The 19,854-nt window shown below is 35.8% G+C and overlaps 2 protein-coding genes across 7 annotated transcripts in view; one reads left to right on the top strand and one right to left on the bottom strand.

Annotated features, from left to right (window-relative positions):
- Positions 1-8,171: 8,171 nt before the first annotated feature.
- emx1 (empty spiracles homeobox 1) lies at positions 8,172-12,809 on the top strand. 5 transcript variants are annotated; one of them, XR_014533046.1, is made up of 4 exons: positions 8,172-8,745; positions 10,140-10,324; positions 11,802-12,059; positions 12,090-12,809. XR_014533046.1 is itself a non-coding variant. In XM_083538181.1 (3 exons), the coding sequence occupies exons 1-3, from the start codon at positions 8,403-8,405 to the stop codon at positions 11,967-11,969; spliced, it is 696 nt and encodes a 231-aa protein (XP_083394307.1). In that variant the 5' UTR covers positions 8,172-8,402; the 3' UTR covers positions 11,970-12,809. The 5 variants fall into 5 exon arrangements, 1 of the variants encoding a protein (XP_083394307.1); XR_014533047.1 differs by having other exon boundaries at positions 12,102-12,809; XR_014533048.1 differs by having other exon boundaries at positions 12,106-12,809.
- Positions 12,810-15,092: 2,283 nt separating this feature from the next.
- The window catches only part of sfxn5a (sideroflexin 5a), a 12,713-nt gene continuing 7,951 nt past the window's right edge, over positions 15,093-19,854 (bottom strand). For both annotated transcript variants that reach the window (XM_083540314.1, XM_083540313.1), the window contains exons 11-14: positions 19,476-19,591; positions 18,891-18,976; positions 17,499-17,616; positions 15,093-16,461 (exon numbers count right to left, since the gene is read on the bottom strand). In XM_083540314.1, the coding sequence (XP_083396440.1) occupies positions 16,384-16,461; positions 17,499-17,616; positions 18,891-18,976; positions 19,476-19,591 (398 nt within the window). In that variant the 3' untranslated portion in view covers positions 15,093-16,383. The remainder of the gene's footprint in view (positions 16,462-17,498; positions 17,617-18,890; positions 18,977-19,475; positions 19,592-19,854) is intronic.

Consider the following 19,854-nt stretch of genomic DNA (forward strand, 5'->3'; position numbering starts at 1 on the left):
ACCTAAAGAGTGATTTCTGTTTTCCTGGAACTTACCAGTCTGTGGGCTACATTTCACGTGATTACTGGCTATAAAGATGAAAAAGCCTAATAAGGGAGCACTGTCAGGAAAAGCCTTCATAGTTTCATTAATCTGTTCTTTCAGCAGGTACTTGTAACAGCTCTGTAAAACAGGCACAGAGAGAGGGAAAGGGAGAGGATAAGACGGGTAGAGGGTGTTAAAATGACTATAAAAGGAATTAGACATATTAATTAGACATTTAATAAGCTCTTCATATTCTACTACATGTTCGTTGAGCCCATTTACATCTCCGTGTCCCTCTACAAAACTTGAAATGTGTGTCTGGTGTGTGTGTGTGTGTGTGTGTGTGTGTGTGTGTGTGTGTGTGTCTATGTACAAACAAAGCATCTCTGAAGTGTTGTAGTGTAATCCACAGCAGACTGAGAGATTGGGGGGGTAGAAAAGCCACAGGAACAACAAGAAAGGGGAGTGGAGCTCACCAGTCCAATTAGTTGTTGTTCCTCTCCACTTCCCCCAATGTGCTTCAGTCTGCACCCCCACAGTCAGCATTAGCAGTATGGCTCATCATTTCTCCACTGCATCATATTCTATTTTGAGAAATTAGTCTTGGCTATCTTGAACACTCTGGAAAATGCAGTCAGATGTACAGATGGAGTGCAAAGATTTACTAAAACATTCTCGCTCTCTCTCTCTCTCTCTCTCTCTCTCTCTCTCTCTCTCTCTCTCTCTCTCTCTCTCTCTCTCTCTCTCTCTCTCTCTCTCTCTTTCTGTCCCTCTCTCTCTCTCGCTAACACACACAAGCGCCCACACACCCTCACACACACACCTTATCATACTTGTGGAGACTTTCCATTGACAGAATCCTACCTAAACTAACTAACACTAAATTGCAACCATATATTGAACTTCAGTTTTAATTTTTTTTTTCCTTTAGGGGTTCAGTTTAATCTTCGCAATTGTTAAAAATCTTAGATTTAAAGGTGCACACATATACCCAAGAAACGCTTATGACTTGCATATGACCAGTGTGTACTATTTGACTATACTGACTAATTTGTATGGAACACATAACAAATCACATACTATATTCACATTTTTTTCAACATCATGCTTTATGGAATGCCAAAAAAAATAGCCTTTTCCAAGAGAGCTTTTTCCAAGAGAGGCAAGAGTCATTCTTTCATTTATAAAAAAAAAACAAAAAAAAAACAGAAAAAAAAAACATAAACTCTTATGATCTTTTGTTTGAAATCGACTTAGGCGATTGTAAAAGTCTGGTGTTTGCATTTTATTTGTAGAGCACTGCCCTGCCACTCAATCTGGCGGTCATTAGCATTCATTACTAACGTTTGAAGTAGAAGAGGCCATTGTGTCTTTGTGAAGGGTTTCGTATGGAGCGCACAATGACTTCTAACGCGCGCTAAGGCGGCTGAAAAGAGCACAAGGAGAGAGACCCTGTTCTAAACGAGCACTTTATGCTAATGCCACATCCCGTGTAACTTTTCAACGAAGCCTCTTCTTCTTTTTTTTTTTTTTTACTCTCAGGAAATTGAGTCATTCCTGTTTTCTCGTGTGTTTGAGAGAGAGAGAGAGAGAGAGAGAGAGAGAGAGAGAGAGAGAGAGAGAGAGAGAGAGAGACACGGGGGATTCCAGGGGAGCTAAAATAAAAAAAATATATATATAATGCAATAAAAAGGTATATGTATGCTATAAGATGAATAATATAACGTTACTATAGTATATTCTGCATAGTGCATTATGTGTGTTTGTGTACGTGTGTGTGTGCGTGTGTGCGTGCGTGTGTGTGTGTGTGTGTGTGTGTGCGTGCGTGCGCAGGTGGAAGCTGCTTCACTTGACACACAGATGTCAGCAGTACAGATGTTAGTGACTTTTCCCAGCTCGTTCAGCGCGAGTGAAAAACAGCAGCTAGCTGAAGAGAACAGATTAGCTGAACACACAGAGTTAATGTGAAACAATGTGGTCAATTAGTTTATTAATGGATCGAGGTGCGAACGCGTCACCGGACACCTCTTTTTTTGAACGGTTTTTAACAGGACCTACCGCATTTTCTCGCTTTCTGTCTCTTCTCTGTTTGCTGTCAATAACAGAGTATCCATGTATTAGTGTGATGACTAACAAGCCCAGCCGCGTACCAGGTATCCAGCTGCGCGTAAATGGTGCCTCTTTCGACAATAGAGTTATTTTGTACCTTAGCGTTTTATAGGTTAATTTTAAACGCAAGTTAAATGCAAGTTATACTCTAAAACCTCAAATGCTTCAGCTGTCTCAACTTACAGACTAACATGTTTTGTGTGGACCCTATAGGAACCCAAGAAGAACTTTTTGGAATCACAGAACCCATTAATATGCAAAGAATATCCTCTTACAGAAATGTTAAATCTATATTAAATTTTTATATTTCTGGTGTGATCTGTGTGTGTGTGTGTGTGTGTGTGTGTGTGTGTGTGTGTGTGTGTGTGTGTGTGTGTGTGTGTGTGTGTGTGTGTGTGTGTGTGTGTAAGAAAGAGAGAGTTTTGATTGACTGACAATTCCCTGCTGTCCTGTTCACTAAAGACGAATAAATGATTCTTGCTGGCAGTTTTTTAATGTCCTGCCTTAACATTCTCATTCCCCAGAATAAAATGCTCTTTTCTTTTTCTTTACTTATTGCAATTATTAATTGATAAATTGTGCTTGCAAACCATCCTTTGCAACCCCGTTTTCTTACGGCTTTTTTAATTTTTTTATATATACATATGTATATATAAACAGATGTTACTATAGTAAGTATTTTTGAAAAACAAAGTTTTATGGCTAAAAAGTTTGTTAAAGTAAAAGTTCCTGACATTCAACTCCTGATATTGCATATTTCTTTAAAGACACTTAGAGCACTTTTTTACCTGCCAGGGTGGGTAGTGCCACGCAGTACTGTGGCAAAGTCTGTGATTATTATGGGTTTTGCCTTCAGTGTTTGAACAAAACAGGGTAGGAAGATTTTGAACATGATCTATTTCAGCATTTTGTTTGGCTGACATTATTTAAAGTAGCCAATTCCAAAACTTGAAAAGCAAACCAAGTAATTGTCAAGAAAATGATGCAAAAATGGTCACTATTATTATTAAAAAATATTAGAAATGACTTGTCTGGCACAATCTAGATCTAATCTATTTTTTATCACCAATTTTTTATAGTTTTATTTAATTATTTTTAGCAATGTTTATAAATAAATATATATTTTTATATATTTCATATGTTTATTTATGTATATTTCGATTTATATGCATACATTTGCATTCCAAATCTTGTCTCATCAAAATAATACACCTTTTCTCATGTTCACAACACACCTGCACCCATCTATAATTTAAAGACGAGTCTCGACTTTAGATTCTGCTGTGGCAAAGTGGTCCACACGGGGGCATTACAGCATATATAATTACCATTCAGTTTTCATTGGAAATAAGGCCATGGTCTCGAAACACAAGTATTCTAGGACACCTGCACATGTGCACAGGTATTACATAATCACCCACTCATAGACTTGATCGGAGCATACAGCATAGAAACGCGTGAACTCCAGAATGATTAGGAGGATAACAAATAACAAAACTGAATCAAATACATTTTGTTTATGGATGTGGTGAGGGAAGACATGCAGGGAGTTGGGTTGAAAGAGGCAGATGTAGAGGACAGATGTATGGAGACGGATGAGCCGCTGTGGCGACCCCTAATGGGAGAAACCGAAAGAAGAAAAAGAAGAAGAAGAATTAAATAAATTGAATAGCACATGTCAGTTCACACATCCATGACCAGGCGTTTTTCAACAGCCTATATTTTTCAATTTTATTTAAAATATATATTTTAAATACTCAAAATATTTAAACCTGAGCAGGGAAAGGGTTGAACTGACAAATGTTAGATATTACTTTTATTTGTTTATTTATTTTATTAATTTTTTTCAATTTAGAGTTGGTAATCTGATTTCTTGAGGAAAAAGACAAACGCAAAAAAATTACCATTACGATCTGAGAGCAACCAGTTACAAAATTCCACAACAAAAATTGTTGTTAAATGCTATATTTTATTCTGGGTTCATATCTAGAGCCTTAGTGGCAAATACTAAACTCTGATTTTGTGCTTGTGCAAACAATTTGAGTTTTAATTTGGTTGCAAATTTTAGGTCATTACTTCCTGGCAGAGACAACCAGATTTTAGACTAAACTATCCTGCCACTGCGGGGAATTAATGATTGCACTAATATTGACAAAAGACCCCTGAACACCAGTTGCCAAACAGCATCAAAATATCAATTCTTTAACTCCATGGAACAATTTCCATGGAAAAACTTTGACCACAATGTATGTAATATCAGCTGGAATTCCAAAAGTGTGCTTTCAGAGATGTTTCTCTTGCGAATGCTGTTCCAGTTGTTGGGTAGAGAGCTAGAAATTACACAGCACAAGAATAAATTGAACAGCATTTATGAAACTGTTTTTTGTGTTGTTATTTGGCTGATGTTCATTCACCCATTTCTTGGCAAATTAAAGAAAGAATAAAGTGGAAAAAAATTAGGAAAGAAAAAATTAAATGTGAGGAAGCAGAAGCCAGATATGATACATGCCACTGAAACAAGGAAGGTTCAGGCTTTGCTCAAAGACTCAACACTGGCAGCTTGGTGGCGCTCAAGCTTGAATCAAGAACCTTCCGTTCAGCAGCCCAGTCCTATCCTCTGAGCAGCACTTAAACAACTATGCTTATTTAATGTATATTTAATTAATTATTTTTCTATTTCTCATCTAATGTATTGATAAATGTATTGACATTTCTTTGGATTTGCATATTTTCATGTATTAAAATATACTTTTTTTCAAGAATGACAATTTGCTTTTAATTCAAATATTCAGTAAGGTGTAAATGGCACTCAACATATGCTTTGTGGAAAGGTACATTTGTTTGAATGTTTGTTGGTAAAAAATTATGAGTATTCTATTTTAGTGAAAACATTAATATGGGTAATGTTTATTCAAAACACGGAGTAAATAACGCCGTTACGTTAACTAAATAGCATAAATAACTTCGGAGTTACAGAAATTATGACGTCCGAATTTTTCAGGCAGTTACAATGAACCTATTGACCTCTAGAGGGCAGCAGTAGACAGAAAGAATGCCACTTCACAGTTCATTTAGGGAGAACGTTCTCTCAGATTAACATGCGGTGTTTCATGCCACTGCACTGAAACTCAGCAGTTCTCAGGTTGTGCTTGTTCTACTAATGCGTTGTAAAATTCAGGTAATCATTAAGCCACATGGGAGGGCCATGAAGTCAGATAGTTAATGAGCGCAGGTCTGTAACCAAACGTTCCTTGGCAACACTTTTAAAAACGAATGGAGTGGAGATCCTTTGCAAACTTTAATAAATAATAAAATGAAGTATTTTGTTTTTATAGCGTTTATGAATCAACAGCTGTTGATTCAACTTTCCTCAGTAGGGGGTCCAAATACTGTGTGTGTGTGTGTGTGTGTGTGTGTGTGTGTGTGTGTGTGTGTGTGTGTGTGTGTGTGTGTGTGTGTGTGTGTGTGTGTGTGTGTGTGTTTAAAATCTCCACATAGCTCCATTTCCTCACGCCTGAGTTTGCTGCAAGGTTAAATTTCTCACCCATCCTCCCATCTCTGCCTCTCTGTCCCTCTTTCTCTCTCCCACAATCTATCTTTCCCTCTCAGCATGGTAGATTTTAATTCTGTGTTTGTGCAGATGGCTGGTTGCTCCATTAGTATTCATTACAGATTCCATGAGCTCTTAATTACGGAACGAGAGAGAAAAGTGGCAGACAGAAACATTGGGTGAGACTTGCTCTCTCCATCTCTACCCCAACCAGCCCCCACCAAGGCATTTTTTAATGAAAGAAAGCAATTATAAACTATATAGATGTGTATTAAAATGCCTGTAAGTGACTGAAACGCGTACCTTTAGACCTTGCATGGAGTTTAAAGGTGCTTCCCCATCTCTCTCTCTCTCTCTCTCTCGCTCTCTCTCTCTCTCTCGCTCTCTCTCTCTCTCTCTCTCTCTCTCTCTCTCTCTCTCTCTCTCTCTCTCTCTCCCTCTCCCTCTCTTCCCTTCTTTTTAATTTGGGGATGCCACGGCCTTTTTGCTTAGGGACACAGTGAGGAATATTGGAAATTTATCTGCCATTCAAACTAAGTGCAGTGACTCGACCTTTTAGAATTTTCAAAAAAAAAGTCAAGTCACTCAAAAGTGGTGCATTTAACTATTAACTATTTATCTCTATACAAAAAAGATTGAAAAAAAAAATTAGTTATAGTTGTAACCTATAGTTGTAGCCAGTAAATGACAATCAGGATAATTTTAGTAAGGACATGGTTATTATTATTATTATTATTATTATTATTATTATTATTATTATTATTATTATTATTATTATTATTATTAAACAATTATTTGTTATTAATAATAATTCATTTCTTATAAATTATTAATAAGAATAATAATAAAGTATAGAATAATAAAAAGAACATAATGTGCACAGGTAGTCTAAACTTCAAAACAAAATTCGTTTGTTTGTTTATTTAAATGATTGACCGGTTGGTTGATTGATTGATTGATTGATTGGTTAATTGATTGATTTATTGATTGATTGATTGATGATTTTAGGCAACTTAACCGCATATTAAAAATAATTTCAGATAAAAAACACCTAATGAAAATTCACAATTTCTGACCGAATTTATTTGTCAATTATTATTTATATTTAATAATTAATTATATTATTTATATTAATAATTTCTGTTAATATTGGTTTGTTTGTTTGTATATATATATATATATATATATATATATATATGAAACATTAGGATTGAGACACGTCTTTACTTGAGGAATAGATCCACTGCGAATGCCTAGTGTGCATGTTCACGGGCTTTTTGCTTTCTAAATAGGCGCTCAACATGTTGTTCTGCAGACTAATGCTCAACTCTAATGATTTTCTAATGTGCACTGAAGCTAACGAGCCTATGAAGCGGCTAATCATTACCTTTAAAACTACCAGATGAAACGCACGTTGACCGAGCCCTCAGGAATAGCTGGATGGCCTGGAAATTAATAGCACATCAGTAGTTTATGAACTTGCACAAAAATGTATAACGTGTGTTTTTCATATCTTCTATATCTTAAACCAGGGAAACCTATTCATACTACATTTTCTTAAGTAATTGCTGCCCTAACTGAAACTCCAGCCTGTAGCCCACAGCTTTAATAGGTGATCCGCGTGAGCTGGAGAAACAGGTGCCGCCTGGCTTTCTCTCAGATTCTTATCAATGTCCAGCTCTGGAAACTCGGTGTTAATACGTTACTGTATATAAGACGGGTCATGGCTTTTTCATTAGAAAAGCTCTGAAAAATACAATAAAAGCAGATGTGGTTGAGCGAGAACTCCCTGAACTGCAACAGTTATATTGACTAAACTGATATGAGTATTCTAAAATATTGATCTGCAATACTGATAAGCTGCCTCATAATTTTTGACTTTCTAGAGAATGATTCTCCAATAAGATTAATTGAATGATAACCTAAAAAAAAAAAAAAAAGTGTATATAGCCAACAGATGCATGCGTGACAAGAAGCACATTCTTGGTCAAATAAAGAACGTTTAGAAGGTCTATTGTAATTAAATAAAAAATAAAAAAATAAATGGGGAAAAAGATTTGATGTTTTTGTTTTGTTTTCATTTTCGCGTTTGAAGCTCTTACTATTATTATTATTATTATTATTATTATTATTATTATTAGTAGTAGTAGTAGTAGTAGTATTATTATTATTATTATTATTATTATTATTATTATTATTATTATTATTATTATTATTATTATTATTATTATTATTTTGCTGCTAATGGTGATGATGATGAAAATGACCCTTTGTATTCGTTTTGCTAAAAGAATTGGAGTTTATTATGCATTGCGAAAAAAACAACATGTTAGAGGCAGTAAATGAATAATCAAACTAATAGTGCATCATGTGGCCCAAATTAATGTAAAGCTCTCCCACCAATAAGCGCCGAGCTCCAGCAGCCTCTGTCCAATCAGATCGAGCCAGTCGTGATACTGCGTCTCGCCAAGCTGCAGCCCCTCTCTCTCTCCTCACTTGTTCCTTAACGCACAGACGCTGTTGGATTCATGGATGTACGCTGAACCACTGTTTGCGTTAGTGAAGTTGTGATCAGAACGTGTTGTTCTCCTGCAGCTTTCCTTTAATAATGTCTTTGTGAGGAAAGGCTGCTTTCTGAAAGAGGTCTCACTCTAAAGGTCTCGAGAAGGAAGTAAAGGCGTGCTTCAGCTGCCGAACTCTGGCGGGACGGACAGGGACTATGTTCTCCACAGCAGGGAAGCGCGGTTTCACTATTGAGTCTTTGGTAGCCAAGGAGAGCCCATTACCGGGGGAAGACCCTATCCGCCCGACCGCGTTAAGCTACACGACCCCCACAGACAGTTTTCTGAACGCTTATCCCAGCCCAGCAGGTCGCGCGCTTTATCCCAACCCCGAGCTCGTTTTCCCGGAGTCCGTGCAGCACGCGCCCATCGGCGTGCACCCGCACCAGCTCGGCGGCGCGCACCTCCAGCACCCGCACTTCTTCAGCACGCAACACCGCGAGCCTCTCAATTTCTACCCATGGGTCTTGCGAAACCGATTTTTTGGCCATCGGTTTCAAGGTAAATGTCGAGGATCAAGACAACATGTTGTATCAGGTTCATAATAATTAGACCGACGTCAATGTGTTGGCTCATTAAGGCTAATGTGTCCTAATAATAATAATAATAATAATAATAATAATAATAATAATAATAATAATAATAATAATAATAATAATAATAATAATAAAAGCAATTATTTCATGCAGATGATTTAATGCACAGTAAAAGTTGTGGTTGCATAAAGGCCTTAAGGTAGTACTTTGCATTTCTGTGCAGTAATATTTAAAACATTCTTCTGAGCAAGATCAGTGATGCTATTAATGCTTCATACACACGTCAAATAGTTTTTGTTTTGTTTTTGTTTGTTTGTTTGTTTGTTGTCTTATCGACAGTTTAGCTGTCATTTTTACAGACAACTAGAGATCCGTTCACACTTGGGCAATGCACAGAAACACAGGCTGCTTTTTCTCAAAAAATTATACAATTCATTTAAATATTTCTTTTAAATGTAACAATAAACAGTAGAGTCATTTGGATGAAATATATACAGACGGTGTTTTTCACAGAACTTTGAACGAAAGTTTAAAATGAAGGCTGTTCGTCTACATCAAGTTGTTCAGATTCTTTTGGGTACATTTTTTTTTAGATTTCTAGTGATCGCGTTTTATTTATCATCTGGAATGTAGAACATAGCACTCCTGAATTTTCCTTTCATTCACCATAATCTAATCTAACTTGTGATTTGAATGACTTTTATATCACAATGACTAATTTGGTGTATAGGATAAATGAATATAAAAATAAAGACTAGACTAACGAACGAGGTAATAGTGATTAACAGGGTCTAATTAATAGTTTGTCGAAACGAAAAACAATCAACAGGTAACAACATGTAAATTAATGTAACAAAGAACATTTAATCAATCAGTCTTTTAACCGACTGTTAAGTTGTTCACCACTTAAACACTTTTTCCAATCTGTTATGATTTTGCATGAATAATAATAATAATAATAATAATAATAATAATAATAATAATATTCAATAATTATATTCACAAGAGCCTATACAAAGTAACAATTTAAATAATTAGACACTTAAATAGATCACATATAATATGAATCATTGAATGATTGAAAGATTTTATGTCAGTTTACGTTCAGTTTAGTTAACTGTTATTACAACACACACACACACACACACACACACACACACACACACACACACACACACACACACACACACACACACACACACACACACACACACACACTCACACTATAGGGATCATCAAACTTTTTTAAAAGTTGCGCACAATTAATCTCATTATTTGGTTTACAGCAACTCTCATGTGTTGCTCTTTTTTCTGTGAATCCTGCAGTTGAACTTTTTTGTTTGTTTGTTTTGTTTTAAGGAAACGAAGTCTCACATGACTCGTTGTTACTGCACGGGCCTTTCGCGCGGAAACCCAAGCGGATCCGCACAGCCTTTTCCCCCTCACAGCTCCTGCGCCTCGAGCGAGCCTTCGACAAGAACCATTATGTGGTGGGAGCTGAACGCAAACAGCTCGCCAACAGTCTCAGCCTGTCCGAAACCCAGGTGAATATACACACACACACACACACACACACACACACACACACACACACACACACACACACACACACACACACACACACACACTGCTTAGAAATCTATAAAGAGAAAAAGTAATAAAACCTTAAGAGTTTAAATAAAAAAGCAATGCTCTTTCACTGGTTTGCTAAATAACAAGTTCATAACTAATAATGAAATAAAAGTGGTGATAAATGAGATAAATGATAAATAACTACTACTTCTACTACTACTAATAATAATACTCATTATTATTATTATTATTATTATTATTATTATTATTATTATTATTATTGTTGTTGTTTAATTGTTGTTGTTGTTGTTGTTGTTGTTATAGGTAGTAGTGGTAATAGTATCGTTTTTGTTTTAATAAGCAACCAAAGCAAAAACTGTAAAATAGAAGCTTTACAATTCAAGAATATCGCGCATATAAAATATTCAGATGCTATTTAGGAAAAACGAACAAACAACAAAACAGGATTTATTTCGGGTTTTCAGTATGGAGTTTGAAAGTTTAACAAAATGTTGAAATAGTCTAGAATTTGATTTAGTTTTTTGTATTTTTTGTTTTACTAATGGCGTGTTTTAAAATGCCGATAGCAGGACTAAGCAAAACATAAAAATAAAAATAAACCATCCAATATTTCCCCCCAATCGAATAGTAAAAAAGAATTAAATGTTAGAAACTGTATTTATGACTGTAAGTGTGGTTCCGTGGCTGACATTATAAACTAATGGTGTTTATATCAAATGTAACTATGTAATAGTGTAGTAAATTTATCTAAATGATAAACATTATAATAAATGTATATTTAAACTTTTCTAAATACATTATTGACATCACTTTAAATAACTTAAAAAAAAAACAAAATGTTTTCTTGAAATTGTCGCATTGATTAATCAGAACTAGTGCGGAAACTTATAACGGGAATAAAGCGTAGTTGAAATATTTGTAAACATTATTTAAAAAAATATACAGTGATTTTGACTGAGAGTTGATGCGGATTTTATTAAAAGTATTTGTCTTGAAAGTAAGGACATGTCTAAAATCGCATCTCTTGAATATTTAAAACGCACATACAGTTTGTAAAAAACGAAATTATTACAAATTATATGAATTAAATTAATCGGATGGGATAATAAAATAATGTATTATTTGAATTTTTTATCATAATATCTAAATCTATGTTTTATTATGTAAATTTAATGCTGTTTAATCAAAGTTTGACACAATGTGATCAGGTTGTATAAGGCTAGGTTGAAATATGAATTATACAAATATTAATTTGTATAATATATATATATATATATATATATATATATATATATATATATATATATATATATATATATATATATATATATATATATATATATATATATATACACACACATACATACATACAGAGCGAGAGAGGGAGAGATGCACTCATACTGTGCCCTGTGTTTAAATTTTCAAAAGGTGAAGGTGTGGTTTCAGAACCGCAGGACCAAATACAAAAGACAGAAACTGGAAGAGGAAGGTCCAGAGAGTACACAAAAGAAGAAGGGTAATCATCACATCAGCCGATGGAGACTCGCCACCAAACAGGCTGGATCTGAGGATATAGATGTCACATCTGACACCTAGAACCCAAACAGGGCCATGAAAAGCTCTATTTATTTATGTTTTAAGGAATGACTGCGTATGAGTCTAAACTTGGCTGCTGTGTGTGTGTGTGTTGAGAGAGAGAGAGAGAGAGAGAGAGAGAGAGAGAGAGAGAGAGAGAGAGAGAGAGAGAGAGAGAGAGAGAGAGAGAGATTCATTGGCATGTAAATTGTACAATGTTATTTTTCTCTATTTGTAAATGTACCCCAAAGTATGATTTTGCGCTCATTCTCCAAAATCTGCATCAGAAAACTAAAACTGGCACTAAATATAAGATTTTTTAACATGACACAATTGTCATACCAGTGCATTTAACTTAATTTACTAATGTAAATTGCTATCTTGTACTCGCAGGCAACAGTCAATTTTCATTAAAGACTTCCATCCCTGAGTCCATGATTTGAAAAAAATATTTTCATTAAGGTTTTCCGGTAGCACTTGGCATGGATGGCAAAACAAACAAATTGTGATGCAAGGGATCATTTTACAGGCCAGTTTAGACATGACTTACCCACAGTGTAGGAGTAAGAGCCTGCATGTGTGTGTGTGTGTGTGTGTGTGTGTGTGTGTGTGTGTGTGTGTGTGTGTGTGTGTGTGTGTGTGTGTGTGTGTGTGTGATGATCTGAATGCTCGGTTCTTGTTCAGTCATGGTAATGCAGGCTGCTGGATGCAGGTTACAGTGTGAATACTTCTCTAATTCATAAACAGAAACTACTGACTACTTGCCAACTGTCACATTAATGCCTGTATAATGTACAGTACATTTAAAATATAATTTTTCTCCCACAGAAAGGGACCATAATAATAAATATGTTTTAGAAACAACTCTTTGGCTATATTTCTCTGCAGTATTTCTTTCTGTAGTTTAATGCAGCTATATGTTTCTTGCATAAACACACACACACACACACACACACACACACACACACACACACACACACACACACACACACACACACACACACACACACACACACACACACACACACACACACAAAAACTCCATCATTACCAAATTACATTACTAGAGCTCAACAAGTAAACTTTAGTTAAGTTCAAAAGTGCTGCTCTGTACACTTTTACAGAATACCATCTGCTGATGCTGTGTATTTTATCATGCATCAATAGTCTCAAAAAAGGAAAGGAATCCGTGTTAAACAAACCTGCACGTGACCTTTCACCCCAGCATCCGACCCCAAGTGTGCAGCTGAGTTTCAGGCAAGTACAATGACACTTAAGAAAAATGGTCAGTGGCACATGCTAGACAGAAAAAGAAAGAGGTAGCAGGGAAAAAAAACCTGTCTATAGGTTTGTTATGAGTTTACAGGACACCTTATACCGCACACAGGTGCACACAAATACTGCATCCTCAACAGCTCACCATTTCATCACACATACCATTCATTCCTAAAGATCACTGTCTGCTCACATGTGCAACAATGAAAAGAAAGGACGGGGAAAAAACAACAACATCTAAGTACATTAAGGAACAGTTAAGGAAATAAATGTAACAAAAGTATTGTTAATTATTTCACAAATGTATATATGAAGGAGAGACAGATTAATGTGCTGAACCATTATGGTATGTTCAGTCATGCTTGATCTATTAACATATCAAGAGTTCAGGGTTCAAAGATTTGAAACACACATACACACATACACATATACACAATACCACACTTGTGTGTATTTCTGGCTGCTTGCCCAGAGAGAGACAGTTCTCACACCAATTCATTAATGAAATATTAACCAAGAATCACTTTTACCTAGATGAGAGATCAAAATGATGCTTATCAAAATAATAATAAAAAAAAGCAAAACAAATGTATAAAACAAACAGTATAAACAATAATGCAAAAGTTCCATTCACGCAATAAGACAAACTTTAACTACTTTTTTAAATAAAATAATGAACACCACTTTTATTATTTTAAACAAATGCAACATTTTTTTCTTTTTCCATTTTTGAGTCAACAGCCATTTTATGTGTTTGCCTCTAGGCAATGGATATATAGGGCTCCCCTAATGGTAGCCTAGGGGTTAAGCAATTGGACTTTAGATCTGGGGGTTGGGGGTCTGAGTCCTTGCCATACCAGGCTGCCACTCTTGGGCCGCTGAGCAAAGCCCTAAACCCCCATGGGTACACAGTTGTGGGAATGGAGAAAATTTACTCTGCCATGGACGGTCCCAAACTCGGCTGCAAAAGGAGGAGGATGGGCGTTGGGCTAGAAACCTGAACTCATAGGAAAACTGCTACAGAAATGGCAAGTAAGCCATCAGGCCCTTGCCATCCAATGGGGCAGGAGAGATAATAAAAAAAAAAATGGCTCTAAAATGTAGTTATTTTTTTAAATAAAACACAATAGAGGCATAATGAAAAATAAAAACACATGACCAAACCTGCTGAAACAGGACCTAGTTGCATGCTGTACCATGCCCATTGTGGATGAAGGTGAAGGAAGAGGAAATACCCAGAGATAACCAGTTTTAGAATTGCACAGTTTATTTAATTTTGCAGTTGTCAAGTTTCAAAATAAACTGTTAAATAACACTTTCGTAAAAACAAGCTGTTTGGAATCGTTGCCAGAAAAAAGCCTTTCCTTTTAACGTGCAGCAACTAAATATATAGTCTATAAAATTACACTTAGCCTTGTATCTTGTGGTCAGATGAGAACAGACCTTCTGGTCATGCGTGCCATCGGTACCTTTAGTAAATAAATAATAGACTGCATACAACAAAAAGCACAGAATCTACAAAATCTGCATTGACTAGCTCAGTCTCTGGATTTGAACAAACGTCTTGCTTAAAATGATAAGATTTATGTACGTTTAAGCTTTAAATACCACTTGGTCAATGTTATATATTTTCATGAACATATGTATAATTTATTTATATATATATATATATATATATATATATATATATATATATATATATATATATATATATATATATATATATATATATATAAAAACATAAAAACATACATATATATATATATATATATATATATATATATATATATATATATATATATATATATACACACTGTATATGCGTGTGTATACATGCATATAAATAAAAATTTCATGTATAGTGTGAGTGTCACTGTCACTTTACCAAGACTGTTCATATGTCAAAATGGCAACAGAATGGAATTTGGCTTTATATTATTCATTTTGGCATTTATAAAAATAAATAACAAGCATCTTGATAAATTTTAATAAAGCATGAACTTTTAGCAAATGTTAATTTTGACAATACAGCTTACTACCGTGGGGACATGAGAATCAAACTAATGTTTTTTTTTAACAGTAGGAGAAGTGGCATTTTAAAATATTTGAAGGCTTTAAGGTTTAAGGGTTTAATGTAATACATTGGGCATGTGATTCTGAAGGATGTTCTATATGGTTAATGATTGTGCATGCAGCTTCATGTCCCACCCTCTATCACCATGGCCCACCGTGACACGTTTCTATGGCATCCAGGTATAAAAACAAAGGGCTCCTCCCTCCAGATCTGTAAATCGCTCTAATGAAAAGACAAAAGTTAAGGGTCCCAAACAAACATCAGAAGCAAGACAATTATACAAATAAAACTTTTGTTCTATGTATACAAATGCCATAAGCTTATTACAACAGAATAAAATTAAATACAGTATTACTATGCTGTATTGTGTCTATATTTAGTGGTTAATGGTCTGAGATTTTGTAGCTGCTCAGTTCATCAGGACTCTTCTAAGTCAGAAAATTCTTGATGAAGCAAATTATAAGTACCAATTTTTGCATCAGTGGAGACACAGGTGGTATGCCATGTAGGTAATAGAGAGTGATTTACACAATAGGTTACAATGTTAGTTTCGATATGGAAATAGATTCATCTTAGGCAACTATTATAATACACTCTTTACTACACTGCAGTGTCACTGTTGTGAGACTGATATAGTAGTCACTAAGTACAGTTATTACCAATACTAATCTTTTTGTGTAACCAAGCTAAATGCCTGTGCTCCGAAAAAAATATATAATTTACTAAACTGTCAAAAGGATCTTTGAATTCATACTCCTTCATCAAATGTTTTTATTTTATCTGATAGTCTATTGATTATGCATTGACTGAAATAAATTGACATGATCTGGCATTGTAAAAACATCAGCAATAGAAAAATTGAAAGGCATTCGTTCCATCATTTGCATTCAGATTTTCTGATGATTTGGCAAAAATATCCTGGACTATTCAATGGAGTACTTGATTAAAAATAGGTAAGACATAATTAGCACAAGTGTGTAACTGCACCTTTCACGGTAAGCAAATGATTCTAATATCCAAACAGCCAAGTCATGTTATGAAGATCTTCTGATTGGTATACAGCACAATGCAAAGCGAATGACTTGGTTAAAGGCCTTTGTTGTAGGTCACGAACTTGCATCCAGTTGCTGCAGAGATCTCTGGCTCAAGCTTAGACACATGAATCTGAGAGAAGGAGAGAGAGGAAGACAAAATAAACAAATAGAGACGCAACACACACTATTTAGTGACTCGACAGACACAACAAAACTATAAATCTGAACTAATATTTGACTCAAGCATAATCATCAGTTAATCCTAATTCCTTTTGGTGAAGATGTAATGTGTACACATGGCCAGGGTCATCATTAGCCTGTTCAACTCAAAGCCTCTCACAATCATCTTAAATTACCTAGAGTTCTACAGAGTTGTGTGTACCTCGTTTTATATATCCATGTTAAGGAGCTGATCTCTAAGATAAAAATTACATTCATTAACCGTAAACATTCACTCATTAAGATGTTTAAAATGTTTAATCAAACGTGAATTAAGAGAAGTGCATCTCTTCTACGAGAGCCTCAAGCAGTTTTCACAGGCATTTTTCGCAGGCAAAACTGACGCCTAAAAAAAAAAAAAAAAATGCAAAAATAAAGAGATGAGTTGGTAAACGTCCAAGGCAAAGCTAAAACGTGCAATATTTTGCTCAGAAACAGATGGCAAGGAGTGTGCGAGTTTGTGAGGCAGAATCTGAAACAGACGTGCCATGGGGTGTGAAAAGGTGGGGGTACAGGAGTGGCGGATTTTTGGGAACGCACTCGTCTGGAACCCTCTAAAACGTGTAAAGAGGGAGCGAGAAAGTGAGAGGAGAGAAGGAGGGGGAGAAGAGAGAGAGGAATGGAAGAAGTTGGCAGCACATATGTCTGCAGTTCAGTAACCATATGGATGAACAGCTTATTACAGACCATTTTAAATCATAACCCTCTTTACAAGAGACAAAGACAGAGGGAGAGAGAGAGATCAGACAGAATAGTGGTTTTGTGTTGTGTCATGTAAGCGTCCTGTAGAGCTGCTGTGTTTTTTGTTTTATGTGTTGCGTTGAGCGTTAAGGTGTAATGTGGTATGTGTTTTGTTGAGATTTGTTGTGTTATGCAGTTTATTCGCGCATATTGTATTGTATTAGACATTATTGTGCTTTGTAGATAAATAGTGTTTAGTGTGCTTACCTGGCTGTTCTGGGGGAACAGACTGATGGCAAGGGGCAAAGCCAGACCAAATGCACAGAGACACACCAAGCTATGGATGGGCAGCACAAGACGAGGATGTGTCTGCAGTAAGGGGAATTTAACACACATACAAACACACACACACACACACACACACACACACACACACACACACACACACACACACACACACAATTCCACAACAAAATGAAAACTCTCGGCATCATGGGCATTCCTGTAATCATCATTAAAATCCCTCTTTCTCTGACACTTCCTATGTGTGGTGTGAGATCACTCTATTCTGACACCTCCCCCAGCCCTCACTCTCGGCCGCAGTGCGGCATGGGGGCTTGTGGGATAGCGTGCACAGCAGGAGTCCTCCATAGCAGTCCTGGTTTAATGAAGGCAACGGCTGCTTAATGACGACTTCATCAACACATACCCGTGATGAGCTTTAATTGGCCAACAGACACGACCAGGCGCTCTACATGTGTGCAAAGTATATGTGTGCGTATATATCAGGAGGGAGAGAAAGGGGGGCATGAAAAGAATAATATATCAAAGATCTTTAATCATGTCCATCAGCTGCTTAAGATATATCATCATGATCATCAGTCACTCTTAATTTGGCCTGAGAATGGCTGAGAGAAGAGGAGAGGAGCACATGAATGCTAGCAGTTAATGGAATTTGGAGACATTGAGAGACCTGCAGGTAGAAATGTATGTTAAAGGTTCAACCACCACACACATGTAACTCACAGACTTCTTTCAGCAGGCTAATCCATCAAACACTCTTCTCTTTCAAAACCCCATGTTATGCTGACCCTTCTTCTCTCATGTTCGCGCTCTATTGAAAGCCATTGAGGGTGAGCGGACTGGCAGCATCACATAGAACAGCTCAGATTTTGCTAACACACGCACGCACACACACACGCACGCACACACACACACACACACGCACACACACACACGCACACACACACACAAACACACCTGTGAGATAATTTATGAAAACTAAAGAGTAGGTGAAACAGAAAACATTATTCCTACCAAACTGTCCCAAAGATCCTGTCCAATTCAAGGAATAAACTATTACTTAGACAGTTATATCACACACATTCAACACTGCAAAAATATCAGAGTGTAAACAAAATTTTTTTCATGCATTTTATCCTCTTTATCTTCTAGTCAAATATTTAGACTGATAAGGGTTTTTTCTATAAATATATTCTTTTTTTTTTCTATTTCTGCCTGTCAGCACATGCACAGTAAAACATATTTATCTACTACAATCTAAGACTACATAAGGAGTTGATACTCTCTATGACAAATAGTTACACAGGCATGAAGAATTCTTGAAAAAAAAGAAAAAAAACCCCAAAAAGAGCTGACCTCTCTAGCATGGCCATGAGCATGGGTGGCAACACCAGGATAGGCATGGGGAGGACTACTCGAGTCACAGCTGTCTCCAGCACAGCCTGCACACAAACCTATCCACTCATCACTCTAGCTCATAATCAAGAAAAACACAATATATAAGAACTCTGCACAAAATAAAGTATAACTGTCATTTTACATGCCGATAAAAATGTGTGATAACACTAAAATATTATAATTGAATATTAATTTAGTAATATAAGTGATATAAAAGCAAGAGTAAGCTTAAAACCCTTCAATTTTTAAATACACATTTTGTCTTGTTTATATCAGGACTGCATTACTGAGTAAATAAAAATTGTTTTTATTATCGTCCAACTAATTCTTTTTGTTTGTTTTAAATAAAAAATGCTGAAAAGAAAGTCACATTAATACAACTTGGTTTAAAATGAAATTACAGTTTTTAACCAGTATCTTTGATTAAAATTAAACACCAAGCCTATCACTAAAGTAAAAAGCATCTATGACCTGAATTTATTTGTTGCCATATGTGTTGTATTTATAGTGTATGTATATGAGATGCTCGCGGGGTCCACTCACGCGTCTGGCTGCCAGCTTAGACGTGGCCACAACGTTGCCATGCTCATCCAGCACACTGATGCCTTCAGACAGCTCACTGTGGCGCATCAGCAACACATTGCACACATTTGCACTTGCTATGAAGAACAAAAAGGACAGAAAAGATGGTAAGAACATAAGCTGTAAATAAATAAATGTTCTCTGGACATCTTGTGGATGTAGGGATCCTCTTAATTGAGATGACTTACATATGCTTCTATTTATAATGCTGAATGGAGCAGATAAAATGATTCAAAATATGAGTAAGAAATCGTCAGCAACAGCGCTGTACTAAACAACATTGAAAAAACAGTGTTATAATTAAAGTTAAAGGATGTGTTTGGTGATTTAATTAACAAAG

This window comes from Silurus aristotelis (genome assembly GCF_946808225.1).
Source record: "Silurus aristotelis genome assembly, chromosome: 4".
In the NCBI taxonomy this organism is placed as follows: Eukaryota; Metazoa; Chordata; class Actinopteri; order Siluriformes; family Siluridae; genus Silurus; species Silurus aristotelis.

What these genes read in the sequence shown, in the direction of transcription:
- emx1 (XM_083538181.1), top strand. Translation starts at nt 8,403, where the DNA reads ATGTTCTCCACAGCAGGGAAGCGCGGTTTCACTATTGAGTCTTTGGTA. An exon ending in TTTTGGCCATCGGTTTCAAG is followed by an intron (nt 8,746 to 10,139) that starts GTAAATGTCGAG and finishes TTTTGTTTTAAG; the next exon opens with GAAACGAAGTCTCACATGAC. An exon ending in TCAGCCTGTCCGAAACCCAG is followed by an intron (nt 10,325 to 11,801) that starts GTGAATATACAC and finishes AATTTTCAAAAG; the next exon opens with GTGAAGGTGTGGTTTCAGAA.